Raw genomic sequence first — 14260 nt, 5'->3', positions numbered from 1 at the left:
CATGATATCTTTCACCAAACGTGCGAATGGTGCCTTGCGGATGAGAAGGTTTGAAGTTTTTTGATAGTGACGAATCTCTTGCAACACCTTTGGAATGCGTCGCTTCATAGCAGGAGCCCGTTGTTGAGGGATGGTAGGATCTGGGACATGGGCCTTGCGAGGGCGAACCTTCAAAAAAAAATTCCTCTTACGAGAGGGCTTGCGAGGAGGAGCTTGTGCATCTTCAAGGCCACCGTGTGCTCCGACTGGCTCTTCAACTCCACCTTGCGCTCTAATTGGCTTGTCTTCTACATCCTCAAAATACTCTTCATTTAGTAACCCATGATCACCTCTAGGCTGATCTAACGGCAGAGTGCCGAAGCCACGTGGAAATGTCTTCCCAGCCGGGACTCAATGATTGATTGGGATCTCTTGTCCACTCCATGGTGGGCTTTGTGCTTCGTTGTCCGTCTCGGTTTCTGTGTCTGATGTCACTACCTATTTCTTCTTGCGTGAAGGTTGTCCATCTTTTTTCTCTTCACCTGACCATTCCCTCTCCATCTCTTCTAAGAGCTCTTGTTCGTGTATCCAAGGTGTTTTTTGAGCACCTTGGACGGATGAGTAAGGGTGAGCAAAAAAAAGTTGATCTTTTCTTGCTGTTTGCTTTGTGCGGGCCATTGTGTAAGAAGGGGCAAGATTGAAAATGAGACTCCCTCTTCTCTAAAAGCCCTCTATTTTCTAAAAAATAGGTCTCTTCACACTTGACCAGGCCAATTATAAAAACTCTTAATATCATCAAAATATAAAAAACAAAAAATGGATAAATGGAGAAGTATTATATGCAGCTCAACAAAGACATCTACAAACATAAACATTACATTGCATAGCATCATTTGTTTTACATGTTGGGTAACCAACGTTTGCCCACTCTATGACAATTTTCACGCCACCTAGCATGATTAAGGGGTCCGGTGGAGTTTCTCCATTTCTCTTTAGCAGTAAGTCGAGATTGTCTCCTAGCCTCCTTGGCAGGACTTGAATTTTGCGCTCGCTCTATGGTATAACATCTCCCCAAAGAACAACGAAAGAACCAATCAAACATCTCCTTCATGTAGTTGGATCTCGTAGTTCCACCACCGTAACGTGTATTTTTAAAGTAAACACCTTTGGCTCGATAATGTGATTTTTCCATTCCCTGAGTGCTCCACATGTCTAATGAACCATATTTTGACATAAAGAATGCTCCATGCGCATACAAAATATGATGCATCAAGAAAAAATGCTTAGATCAAATAAATTTTTATGTATAGCATCAATTTGAACTGAACAAATTAACTTACAATGTAGTGTGTGATATTGCTCTCTCCCCACGTTTACACAAATGCTTTAGTGAAATTCGAAATGTGATCTTGGAACAAATTTTGTTGCTCGCTCGTGGTTTGGGGTTTCCACATGATTTGAAGCACTAACTCCAAGTGGTGCCACACTTGCCTACGCAGATTTACAAGCACGGGATTTGAATCTTGATCGGTCGTACACTTGCAAAGCGCTTTCCATAGCTCCCATGGAGCATCCTCCTCACCCCTCTCCTTTCGCATCTCTGGTTTCTTGAAAAACCTACGTGCTTTCACACCATTCATAGATACTTTTTGTGGCACTTCATGCATATTTTCCACCTCACCGATGATAGAAACATTGCCACCATGACATCCAATCGAATTTAGAATTGCTTCAACTATTCCAATGGCTTCCACGGATCTAGAAAGTGGTTTCATTGTGAAAGCGTACTATATGTGAAGCTTTAACAAGCGATCAAATATACGCATAAAGGCATGCAAAGTGCAAAAGTGTACATTTGTAAGTGAAAAATTGATAATGGGATGCCATGTTTTATCTTTTGTCGACCGATTGGGGACCTCCATGATAGGACACTTCAACACCGAGCACACCCAATCCCTTGCATCATCATCCATTGACCCTGTTGCCTGACTTCCCTTGACACTTTTCTTTGAAGAAGTGGAGCCACAAGTACTCTCCTTGTATCCTCGTACACAATATGAACAAGGAAGAAGTGATGAAGCAACTTTTTTACACCCAAGTATACATTTGATTGTTTTTAGATCACCTCCTAAGTGCCACTCAACATCAAATGTACCTACTCCATCTACTTCTAGCTTTTCTCCCTCTAGTTGTGCCTTAATAACCTATGTGATCCACGAGATCATAGAGAAGACCCATGCCAACACCTCATGAGTCTCTTTCAGAACTTCAAAATCTCCTAACCACCATATTTCTTTTCTGATTGTACACTAAATGATGGTTTCTGAGAATGATCACCGATAGCATCGACTTTTGCAAAAAACATTGCCTCATTCATGAGTGTCACACTCATACGTTCCAATCTCCATCCTTTGACAATTTGACATTCATCTAGCTTAAGAATAAATATGAGCTTCTCTCCAAGTACTGAAACAACACAGGAATTGAATTGTTATACTAAATGATATTCAATACAAATAAAAAATGACATTACAATTTGTATTACCTTGTGGAGACAAAGCATAAAATTTAACCATAACTCGTTGTAGTCGTTTCAAGTCAACAAAAATATTTTTGAATTGATGATAACTAAAGGACTTTGCCCCATTAGGAATAGTATTGCCTCCCTTTATATTACCACGTGACTTGGCACTCCTGGAAGAGTACATCATGGATCCTTCAATGTGTTTGTATTCGCCAAGGGATTCCCGAACGAGATCATTGTTTTTTTTTTTTGCAAGTCGGACCCTATGTGGAATAGGAAATAAATTCTCGGTGATGCCTTGCTCTCGTAATGCATCTTTCATCAATCCATGAAGTGCATGGTATGCATTTGTGGTGATCCCAACCTCATCACAAGCTCTCTGGACATCATCCTCAGACACAAGGTTAGAGATCTTTTTTAGGATCTCCTTTGTGATGGCATCTTTCATGTGTTTGGCCTTTTCACAACCTATGATGCAAAGTATATCTTCCTTTGAGATGCATCTTAGGAGAATATTGCAACGGTCCTCTTGTCTAAAACTTCCACACACATCTTGTATATATGTCCTATTTCAAAAGGTGAACCGAGTTACAAATTGATGAAAATTATTTGAGAGTTATGAACACTGTGAATTAAAAAAATACCTGGTTGTCGTGATCCGCTTCTTACGTGCCCCTCCATTAGAGGCTAAGTTTTCAATGGAAGAGAACTCCCTCTTACGCTCACGCATGCTAAATGGAGTGGCTTTTAGGTGCATCATTGCAATTAGTTACCTCTGTATCTGTAGCTTTCATCTCCTCTTTAAGATCGTTGAGTTGTTTCTCTGTGGAATGTAGTTGTTGTTGGAGATTTGTGGAATGAATGTGTAACACTTGACATTGTTGTCGGAAATATGCCGACGCACCTGCGTCATTGGATTCCAATCTCTTATAATACCCAAGAAGACCACGTTCTCCTTCTCCCACATATTTGATTAAGCTTGGGAGTGTACAGAATGTCGGATGACATCCCACAAGCGGATCGTTTGGATACAACCCTCCATCAGGCCACAATTCAACATTGGTTTCTCCTCGAAACAGCCGTACGAATGCCGGTTGAGATGCTTTCTCGTCCTTTTTTTGTGGGAGCAAATTCAATCGATAGACGTAGACTGACATTAGTTGACCTAGTAGATGACGGCGTAAGTGATTCATTGGTTATGTCGTGAAGAGACATGGTGAAAAGTTATGATGGGAAAAAAATTTGATAAGATATACTTTTTGGGATAAACAGACAATTTTTGGGATAAAAATACTTAAAAATATATTTTTTCATATATAGGTTGAATTTTTGAGCTCAAAGGAGGGAAATTTTTAAATTTTTAAATTTTCAATTTTTAGGCTTTATTAGATGGACGTTTTGATGATGTGGCATTATCTATTTATTCTTGGAATTAATGTAGAGAGAGACCCAAGGAATTTTAGATTTGGAGCTTATAAAAGCTAGATTCTTCTAAAAAAATAATGTTATATATATATATAGGGACCTTTTTAAATCTTAACACTAGGTTGGTAATGGGACACTTTTATGTCGTGGGACACTTTTATGTCCTGTTAAGTGACCATTTTTCTTCAATTATGTCAAGAGTTTCAAAATGGATTTTGAGGTGCTATCTGTCTAGAAAGTTGTCTCATGAGCTGAAAAAAACTCGACATTGTTTTGGAATATCAATTCCATCTTTAACCTTGTCCTTGCATAACATTTCACAACCTAAACTATATGAAAAAACGGGTCTTGTTTTTGGCTATTTTCAACTTTTTGCAACTATACCACTCTAGAATTCATGTTTGTGAGGTCTATAATGCTAGAGAACTATCTTTAGTAGTCCTCAACATGTCCTGATGATTCTAGGGAGAAATAAATGTTAAAGTTGTAAGTTATGACCAAATTACAAAAATTGTCAAATCCTGTTTTTTAGCCAATTTTAGCTCTTCTATGATTTTTTTGGTGGCTTTCATGATATCCAAATGCAGTTTTGATTTTCTATGTCGCATATTGTAACATAAAGCTAATATTCCTTGAGTTTTGGGGCACCTAATACCCTATTTTTCATAGTAGACAACGATGGTTGATTTTTTCAATTATAGAAAAAAAAGAAACATTCTAGTATATCAAGTATAGCTCTTTCAATATTGTTAGTTTCTTGTGACAACTACATGAATTTTGTAGGTAGTAACCATATCTAATCATAAGGATCAAATTTGGATAGATATTGAATAGTTTCTATGGGATTCTACAACTCATAATGTTGAACCCAGTTTTTCCATGTTTGCTGTATTTAGCACTTCATCTTTGTCCCCAAGACTCCCCTTGGTAAGAGATGTATTATTGTTTTGACATGCTCCATGGCTCCTTATGAACCTAAAGGACAATAGGGAACTAAGAAAACATGCATATATTATTTGTATTGAGCGTGGCTATATAAACTTTGATGATAGGCTTGCAGAATGGTAAAAATTCAACTTTTTTGTACCTATTTCTTTTGGCAAAACAAAACATAGTGAGTGAGAAGCAAGCATATGTTCTGATCACCAACCCATTGAATTTAACTAGGGAATTTATCTCAAGTCCTACAAAAATCCCTAATCTTTTTTTTATGCAACAAAACGTAAGAAATGGCTGTTTTTTATGAAAATGTACCGGTCCATCAACTTTGGAGGCTTGGTGTGACCAAAAGATGAGAAATTTTACAAGTTTCTTATTTTTTCCATGTGTAGTAGGCCTTGAACTATAACCTCATGAAAGGATTTTACAAAATGAGTGGATCTACTATGGTTTTGGAGGTTTTTTTCAAAACCCTGAAAGGACACTTTTATATCCTGTTAGGTTACCAACCTAGTGTTAAAAGATCCATTTTGAAGATTTGATTAAAAAATCATTTTTTGGGGTGAATTGATGCACGAGCTGAAAAGTGGAAGATGCATAACTACTTACTCTCTTTGTGGAATTAATATAGAGAGGGACCCAAGGAATTTTAGATTTGGAGCTTATAAAAGCTAGATTCTTCTAAAAAAATATTGTTTTATATATATATATATATATATATATATATATATATATATATATATATATGGACCTTTTGAAAGCTTAAAAGATCCATTTTGAAGATTTTATAAAAAATTCATTTTTTTGGAGTGAATTGATGCACGAACTGAAAAGTGGATTTTTTCATAATTACTTACTCTCTTTGTTTGGTGATAGGTAGAGAGAGAATGGTTCTTCTCTCTACTTTTACTCCTCTCTCTCTCTTTACTCCCCTGTCTCTCCTACTTTATCCCCCCTCTTCCTTCTACTTTACCACCCTCATTCCCTACTTTCCCCCCCTCTCCTATCTAGAGAGAAGTTAGAGAGAGAGATACAAAAGTAGCCCTATTTATTGTCTTTGTTCCCTCCATCCCCTACAAAATTATCTTTAATCCCTTAAAATAAGGAATCCTTACATGGCCCCAAGGGGTCCAATTTTTTCTTTAATGTTGCGTGAACATGTAACAAAGGGCTACAAAGCTACATCATAGAGCTTTGGATGTCTGCAGTTACCCTCGAATCAATTCAGGAGGCTGTAGAGGCTTATTTGGTCAATCTCTTTGATGACACATTCTTATGTGTTGTCCATGCCAAGCGTGTAACAATCATGGCCAAGGACATGCAACTTGCACGTCGCCTAAGGCAAGACTGATACCTCTGATGTCAAAACCTTTTTTTGTAACTAACTTTTGTATTGGAATCAATTTACTTTGGAACCCTTGTACTGAATTCAAGTTTTCTTGAGAACTCAATGTATTTTCACTTTGCAATAGATACAATTCGTCTCCTTTTGTCTCTCTATGTTACCTTAATGTCCAATTTTAATGTCTATTTGTCTACATTTATTTTGTTAAATGATGGTTGAAGGTGAGATGCTAATCAGCTGTACAAAAGGCTAATCAAATGGCAACCAAAGCTAGATAATTTTTTTGTTTGGCTTGAAATTGTCCATTAGGTAAATTTTTTGCTTTGTATTTGCCAAAAACTTGCAAAGCTTGACAAATTTGTGATATCTACAAGACAACGACAATTGGCTATATAGCAGTCTTGCAGGGCCAAATCTCGCTACCTTGTGGACACATTGAAAATTGCATGAAATGTCAGTTTCAGGGCACAACTAGTACCGGAAAAGCTATTTTATGCAATTTTTTGGACAAATTTTTTTCAATGTACAAAATCAACTTTTAAACAGTTTTCTTTGTCATCATTGAACATGAACAAAAAAGTAAACTGAACTTTGCAAAGATCATGGAGAAGAGAGATAATTTTCATTTAAAAGCTTGTAACGATCTTTTGACAGGAGGCGCTTTGCAACCTCTCTACAACGTTCTATAGTGTTGGGTAGAATGGATGTAAGTACAGAAGCAGCTATAGCTTGGGCATTGTCAACCCCCAGGGCTTGACAAAGAGCATCTATGTATCTCATGACCTTTCCGCTGAAGCCAGTGCCAAAAGTGGCAATTGCAAATGATTTTTTCACAAGAACAATTACATGGATTGTTTGAGGCATGGTGGCTAAACATAGGATTTTGCTTGCGGACTTAAGCACCCACAAAACAAAATGGCCATTCGAGGAGAAATCCTTGTGTATGATGCACACATCTTGCATTGGTAGTTTGTCGATGTAGTGTGTTAGGCTTGCTTGAGGCCCAAACACCGTGCTCCCCCCTTCCGGCTAGCCCAAAGGTCCATGTCCAAAACATCCTGCAAAATTGTTATTAACCAACAGCAAAGAAGAAAGGTTGAATTATCAATGTAAAAGATGCTTAGTATTACCTCTTGTTGATTATCCTCATGATCCATTATTGGTGTGGCTTCAAGGTTGAAAGAGGATTTTCTCTCATCAACCTTGCAGGGGCTCTGCGAACCAGGCGAATCGGGGCGGATAGGAGTTTTTTTGGCAAGAACTTTGGCTTGTGTGGCAATGAACTCCTCGTCCGTGACTTTACTCTGCTCTGCAGCGAGAATATCCACTGTCACTAGTGCAATTGTGTCAGCAATAGAGTCCCCCAATGGAAGCAGCTTGCCATCTAGAGCTTTTGGTGTAGGATCAAGGGGGAACTCTATCTTGGTGCATATGAGGCTAAGACACTCATCTAGTCGGACACCAAAAGCCTTTTCAAGATCATGTAGGAGTAAATACTCCTCATCTTCTATAATTAGTCTACTGAGATGGCAAATGTCCACTTTGGGAATTGTAGCAGGGTCACGGCGCTCGGGGTCAGGCACCTCCGAGGTGCCAGCAATCTGCTCTCTCGCTCCAACTGCTTCTTCCAATCCATGGGGATATTCTACAGCTTGCAGTCTTCACTCACTTTGGACATCTATAAGTGCGGCCTTGGGATCTTTACGATCCACCAGCACCCCACCCACTGCCAAGCACCCCACCCACTGCCAAATGCAGGATCTCCATCTCCTCTAAGGAGGGCTCCTCATTGACGAGGAAGAAGAGAGTGGCAATATTGGACAAGAAAGATTTCCCGAATTTGCACTTCTTGAAGGAGTCTGCATCTTCCTTTGTCACTTGAGAGAAGTGTTTTGTCTCTTTTTCAATCGCTTCAAAGCGAGCTAGTCTCTTTGAAAATGTTGTGTTGCCCTTGTGGATGTAGTGAAGCAGATCACATGGCAACCACAACATGGCATTGTCTTCAAAATACACCACCCCTCCTTCCCGCTGCAGAAAAAGACACCATCCCAAATCTCTTTGATATACATACAAACACACATGGGTGCGCACACAAACACCCAAACAAAATCTAAAAAACTTAATCAACGAAGGTCATACTATAATGACAAAAAAAAAAGGAATTCCCATTAAATAGAAGGCTTTACAACGTGGCATTAGAGCCAATTACATTGATCTATTAAATCAAGTTAAAGACAGTGCACCACCAACCCTCCACTCCTCTTGCACTTTCATGATTGCCTCCATTCGCCTACTAATCTAAAAAAACAAAAATGCTTTTAATAAGACTAACAATTGGCACATGTAGACAACATATAAACTAAACTGACCATTTGCCGATTGAGACAAAAGTAAGCATCTTTGATTTCTTTGTAGCCCAAGATAATCAAGTGTTCTTGTATATTGGTGAGTGTCTAATGTTCACTGACTTGCACACTCTCAGAAAGACCATTTGACAAAGTAATGGGCATGTCAAATGTCACAAAATTAGCAACACTAGATTGTAAGGGTATCCACTTTCCACTCTTACACATCCAACACTCATAGTGAAAACATAAGTACAAAGTAGTACGCACTTCCAAATATCATACCCCTATACCTGAAGCGCTCACCTTACACTTGTATTTATCTCTTTGGTGCACTCCCTCAACCATTCCCCAATTATCTCCAAATACCATTTTTAGCGCTTCATACATGACATTCTTGGTACAAAATATAGTAGGTGTGACAGAGAATGGCAATGTCTTGAACAAGTGTAAAGAAACATGCATGGGGTAGCACCAACTAAGTCCTACTATTATTCTGGAAGCCTTCCCAAATTTTAATGAGGAGAAAATATCATAAAGCATCTTCTCCTTCATTGAGAAAAGTGACCACACATCGAATTGTGGCCATTTTGGACTCAGTAAATAATGAAGGTTTGTCAACAGCAATGATCTTACCATATCCATCTTTCAAGGCCAGCACTACATACGTATGTGAGTAGAAGAAGATTTTGCATTGCTGCAGAATCAAAGGTGGCGAGTTGGGAAGCATCATAACATCAATGTCCGCATGAAGAGCGTTGAAGGTTCCTGTGAGACTCTTGATTGGTTGGTCCTCAACAAGGTTGGATGAGAATATATCTATGACAACACCAAAAACTATTAAATAAAAAACAAATAACTAGCATTTACAATCAGCAACCAACAATGTTTTACGACTTACAATGTATTGGAAAATCTCTTGAGCTTCCATTCCTCAAGCGCATGGAACGCCAAGAGTACACGTGTTGAACAATGGCCACTGTGCCATTGACTCTATGGTTTTTGAAACCAAGAAGTCTCCCCTTCCAATGTTCGTCAAGGTTGCCATGGTTTCGAACTCGTTGTATGAAGATCCAAGATCCTTTAGAAAACACCTACAGCACGCATTCCCCATCAAAATCCCTAGTGTTATGCAAGCAAACCGCCTCTATCTCATCCTTTCGCTTTCTTGAAGTGGAGGGCGTTGACATGGTAGCACTAGAAGAAGAAGAGTTGTGGTGTTAGAGAGAGAGGCCTATTGTTTCAGGAATTAAATGAGAAGGAGTGGTTGAATGGGAAACAAAGGGGAGAAGAATTAGTTCAAATGGATGGTGTGGATGAAAGGGGGAGACAGGTCGTGCAGCTATGGAAAGCTTGGCGGGAGGGGGAGAAGTGGCTAATGGGAATCAAGGGGAGAAGAAGTAGTTCAAAGGGATAGTGTGGATGAAAGGGGGAGACAAATGGTGCAGCTATGGAAATCTCCTCATATGCTGCAGCTATGGAAAGCTCGGAGACAGAAGGAGAAAGAGAAGAGAGAAGAGGTAGAATAGAGGGTATTGATGAGAAATGCAGATTTTGGTCAAAAAAACAGTTTTTTGACCATGTATTTGGTTAGGAGAGCTTTTGGAGAGTAAAAAGTGAGATTTAGAGATTTTTAAAAAAATTAAAATTTTAGGTTACTTTATGGGCGCCCACGAAAATGGAGGGAGACCCCCCCTCCCCTTCTCTCTCTTTCTAGGGGACAAAGCTATAATGAGGGGAACAAATAGGCCCCCATGCCCCCTATTACCATACCTTTTGAGAGGGTATAGCTGTGGTCACCACCCTCTTCCTATTGGTCCATGCTTAGTCACCCCTTTAGATAAAGGGCCCTTTTGGGGTTCATATTTTTCTAATGCAATGCCTTTAAGAATCTGGCACATGAGATAATTAGTTTTTGCATGAGAAGACCTAACTAACCAAGTTGAAGGGCAAGCATTAAGAGAAAAAACCACAGAAACTGTATGCAAATTCCTTCTTGATGAGGTGATTTACCATTATGGTTGTGTGGGAGAGATCACTGCAGAAAGTGATGAATAGGATTCTTTTGAAGCAAGGGAGTTCCTTTTGAGATTAAGAATCAATATTTTACTTACTACAACTTACAACCTTGAAGGAAATGGAAAGAGTGAAAGAGTACATCCTCCTATCATCAAAGCTTTGGCTAAACCTTGCGAAGGAAGAGTTGGTGAGTGACCAAAACTATTGCCATATGCTTTATGGGTTGATCGTACAATACATAGCTCAATAATTGGCTATATGCCTGCAGAACTGATGTATGGTCAAAAGCCAGTGATTCCAATTGAAGGTACAATTTCCACATGCAATATACTACCATGGCAAGAGAGGCTTAGCATAAAATATGTCCTTGTACTATATATAAGGAAACTAGAGAGAAGACCTGGAGACATTGAGGCAACAAAAGAGCGACTAAAAAATGCAAGTTTAAAAACAAGGACTACTTTGATAAGCGACATCGGCTCATGATCAAAGAAATTGACAAAGGTAACTCGGTTTTGGTGTATGCTAGTAGCTTTGATAACTAGCACATTGTCATGTGTAAGTTCTTAAAAGGATGGTTTGGATCATATGTTGTAAAGCATGTGCATGAAAATATTGCTTATAGCTTGTCTGAACTAGATGGTACAGAAGCAAAGGTTCCCATTGCAGGGAAAATGATCAAAGTGTTTAAGAGTAGAGAAGACAGAGATCCAGAAGAAGAGAAAAACACAGGTGAAGATCAAAGTGAAGATGAAGCATTGAAATCTATTAATGAAGATGAAAGCATGGATGATCTACAAGAAAATTGAACCTGCAAAAACTTAAATGTGGCACATACCAGAGGAAGTGCAGTTTAGAGGGGGTGGATGTCGTGTTGTGGCACATACATAGTGGGAACGAATGCTATATATCTTTTTGTGACCTTTTAGGTACATAAATATATTTCTCATAATTTACATTTATATATCTATGTATAATAATAATTTTTATATCCCATCCTATTATTTATTTCAAGGGTAACATATTATTACTTTACCGTTAGAATGTTGTACTATGGAAAAAACATCAATAGCTCCGCCTTTTTAAGTTGGGGTAGAAAGCATTGGTTATTTCTTTCTACTATCTCATTATCACCTCACACTCTAGCTAGATCCTATATCTAGTAGTTATATATATATATATATATATATATATATATATATATATATATAGAAAGGTATCAAATCCTAATGGGACACTAGTTTGCATAATTCTAAAAGATGCACCTTTTTTAATGCATTATTGCAAGGGTGTTTACAAAACTTCGTCAAGGAGAAATGTCATGCTTTCATATTTCATGAGGTGTCCATTGAAATCAAATGAAATTCTAAGCTAAGGGGACCACAAGAATACTTTTGCTACGAGAAAGATATCTTATTTTAATTATTATTTTTCACATGGTTTCAATCTGAATTACAAAAAGTACATAAAATGACGATCGTAGCTTATGAGCTGAATTTTCTATCTATCTTTTTATTTTTTTATTTGAAGCCACAATTAAGGAGATATGATCAAAATGTTGAACTCCAATCTGCCCACATTATACAGGGACTGCAACCCATTTCAAACTTTGCTAGCTTATGTTTACACTGGCACCTCTCTTTCTTGTGTAACCCTTACGGGTTCCCTTCATCTATAAAAGGGTACCTCTTCTTCTTTGAAAACCATTCATTAGGGAGTGAGAGGATAAATGTTTAATTATACTTAGCCATAAACATAATACTAAGCCTACACTTGCTTCTGAGGAAGACTAACAATCTTGTAAGAAATCTTTGGGAGATTAACTATAAAAAAAAAATGATATGAACTTAGTGCATCAATCAAGGCTTGAAGTCTTTCCTCTTCTTCTCTCTCCATCAAATTGACAAATAAATCTTGGAGGGTTACCAAACAAGGTGCATCTCTCCTTGCAATATCCTTATTTCCTGCAGGCAAGAATGTGGCTTCTTTGATTGCACTCCCTACCAAACTCTAGACTTCATGTTATTTATGGCATAACTCCTTCATATAGCTTTTGAAGTTACCTCACAAATTCTCACAGCAAGAAGCCTCATGCTTTCTTGGAAAGACCGCAAACTTCTTGATATATTTTCATCTTGGGGCAGCCCTACATTGTAAGAGTTTGAATGGAAACCAAGGTAATGGATAATGGTTCAACATATGCTAGAATAAGAAGCAAAGATGGAAAGTGTGCTATTCAATTTCTTACTGTTTGTGTGAACCATGAAAGAAATGGAGACAATCTTTGAGAGCACCCTTTGCCAAAGCTAAGTAAAGAGTTTTATGACCACAAAGAGATAATGGGTTTTGGGAGAGTACCATTGTGAAGCAGGACTACAATGGTACAAAACAGGGAGGGTTCTCAACCGATCCACGAATAGGAAAGATCTTTTTTGCAAATTCACAGCATGTAACAAAACATGGATCAATGTGTTTTACAAATTTTGAGGACTTAAAGAGATATGAGAGGAAATATGTATAGAATGTGCAAAAAGAATTGACAAAGAATGGTTTTCTTGAGCATAATGAAAATATTTTTCGTGTGTTCGAACAAGTTTCTTTTGTGGATACTATAGATAAGCTTAATAAAATAAATGAATCTAGTTTGCATTGTGGGAGTGAGGAAGTATGCTCTATGGAGATGTATCAGGTTGTAGAAGCTTTTGAAGAAGAAAAATGCCTTAAGACAGTGACTGGACCCAAGGTGCATGTGGAGACTAAATACAAGAGACCAATAGCTTCACCCTTAACACCCAACAACAGAGAAAAAATTGAGCATGCTTCTTTGTAACCAAGTTTAAGGAATCCTAAAAAGATTGGACGCACTTTCACAAAGGAGACTTTTCAAGAGTTGCAAATTGGTTGCGAGGAGTTTCTAACACCACAGAAGTAGACAAATCTTCCAAAGCTAGTAGAGCTATTGAATGAAAATATCAAAATGGGGATTTTGGAGCCTTCTTGTGCTCCGTACTCAAATAGGTGGTTCACAGTTCCAAATAAGAATGGTTATCTACGCTTCATCCAAGATATGTAGCCAGTAAACAAGGTGACAATTAGGAATGTAGGTACATGTCAAATTGTGGATGAGTTTGTAGAAGCATTTATAGGGAGGGCAATCTACTCAATGGGGAACCTCTACTAAGGGTATGATCAATTCCAACTTGCAATTGAAAACAGAGACTTGACAACTATGATGACACCTTTAAATTTGATAAGAATGTATACCCTGCCACCAACTTGGTTTCACATATGACAAATGGGATGAATGAGGTCTTACCTGACTTTATTCCGTAAATCACAATGCCTTTCATTGATGGTTTTCCTATCAAAGGATGTGAGGAAGGTAAGAAAGATGAAGCTTTGGATCTAAGGGGGTGCCGCAGGCTTGTGGAAAATCACATAAATAATTGTCATAAAATTTTGTTTAGGTTGGACGAAGTGAATCTTACTTGTAAGGGAAAAATTCTATGTTTGGTGTGTAATGAAGTGCTCATTGTGGGACACATGTGCGGGTCATATGGTGGGAAACCTTGTCCAACAAAGGTAGATGTCATCCAAAGAATTAAAGAAACATGCACTAGCATCATTGAGGTTGACAAGTTTTTGGGAGCATGTCTTTTATGTTATTTGGATTCTACATTATGC

At 38.2% G+C, this 14260-nt stretch overlaps 1 protein-coding gene across 2 annotated transcripts in view; it reads right to left on the bottom strand.

The window, feature by feature from the left end:
- Window positions 1-7868: 7868 nt before the first annotated feature.
- The window catches only part of LOC147442679 (uncharacterized), a 34570-nt gene continuing 28178 nt past the window's right edge, over window positions 7869-14260 (bottom strand). The window contains exons 2-4 of one of the 2 annotated variants that reach the window (XM_086528778.1): window positions 9459-9651; window positions 9194-9376; window positions 7869-8510 (exon numbers count right to left, since the gene is read on the bottom strand). In XM_086528778.1, the coding sequence (XP_086384904.1) occupies window positions 8506-8510; window positions 9194-9376; window positions 9459-9651 (381 nt within the window). In that variant the 3' untranslated portion in view covers window positions 7869-8505. Of the gene's footprint in view, window positions 8511-8641; window positions 9377-9458; window positions 9652-14260 lie in introns of those variants that run through there. The other variant, XM_086528777.1, reaches the window with a different exon arrangement.

This window comes from Adiantum capillus-veneris, chromosome 14 (assembly GCF_014529385.1).
Source record: "Adiantum capillus-veneris isolate H3 chromosome 14, ASM1452938v2, whole genome shotgun sequence".
Classification (NCBI taxonomy): Eukaryota; Viridiplantae; Streptophyta; class Polypodiopsida; order Polypodiales; family Pteridaceae; genus Adiantum; species Adiantum capillus-veneris.
This window is presented reverse-complemented; position numbering and strand designations above follow the sequence as displayed.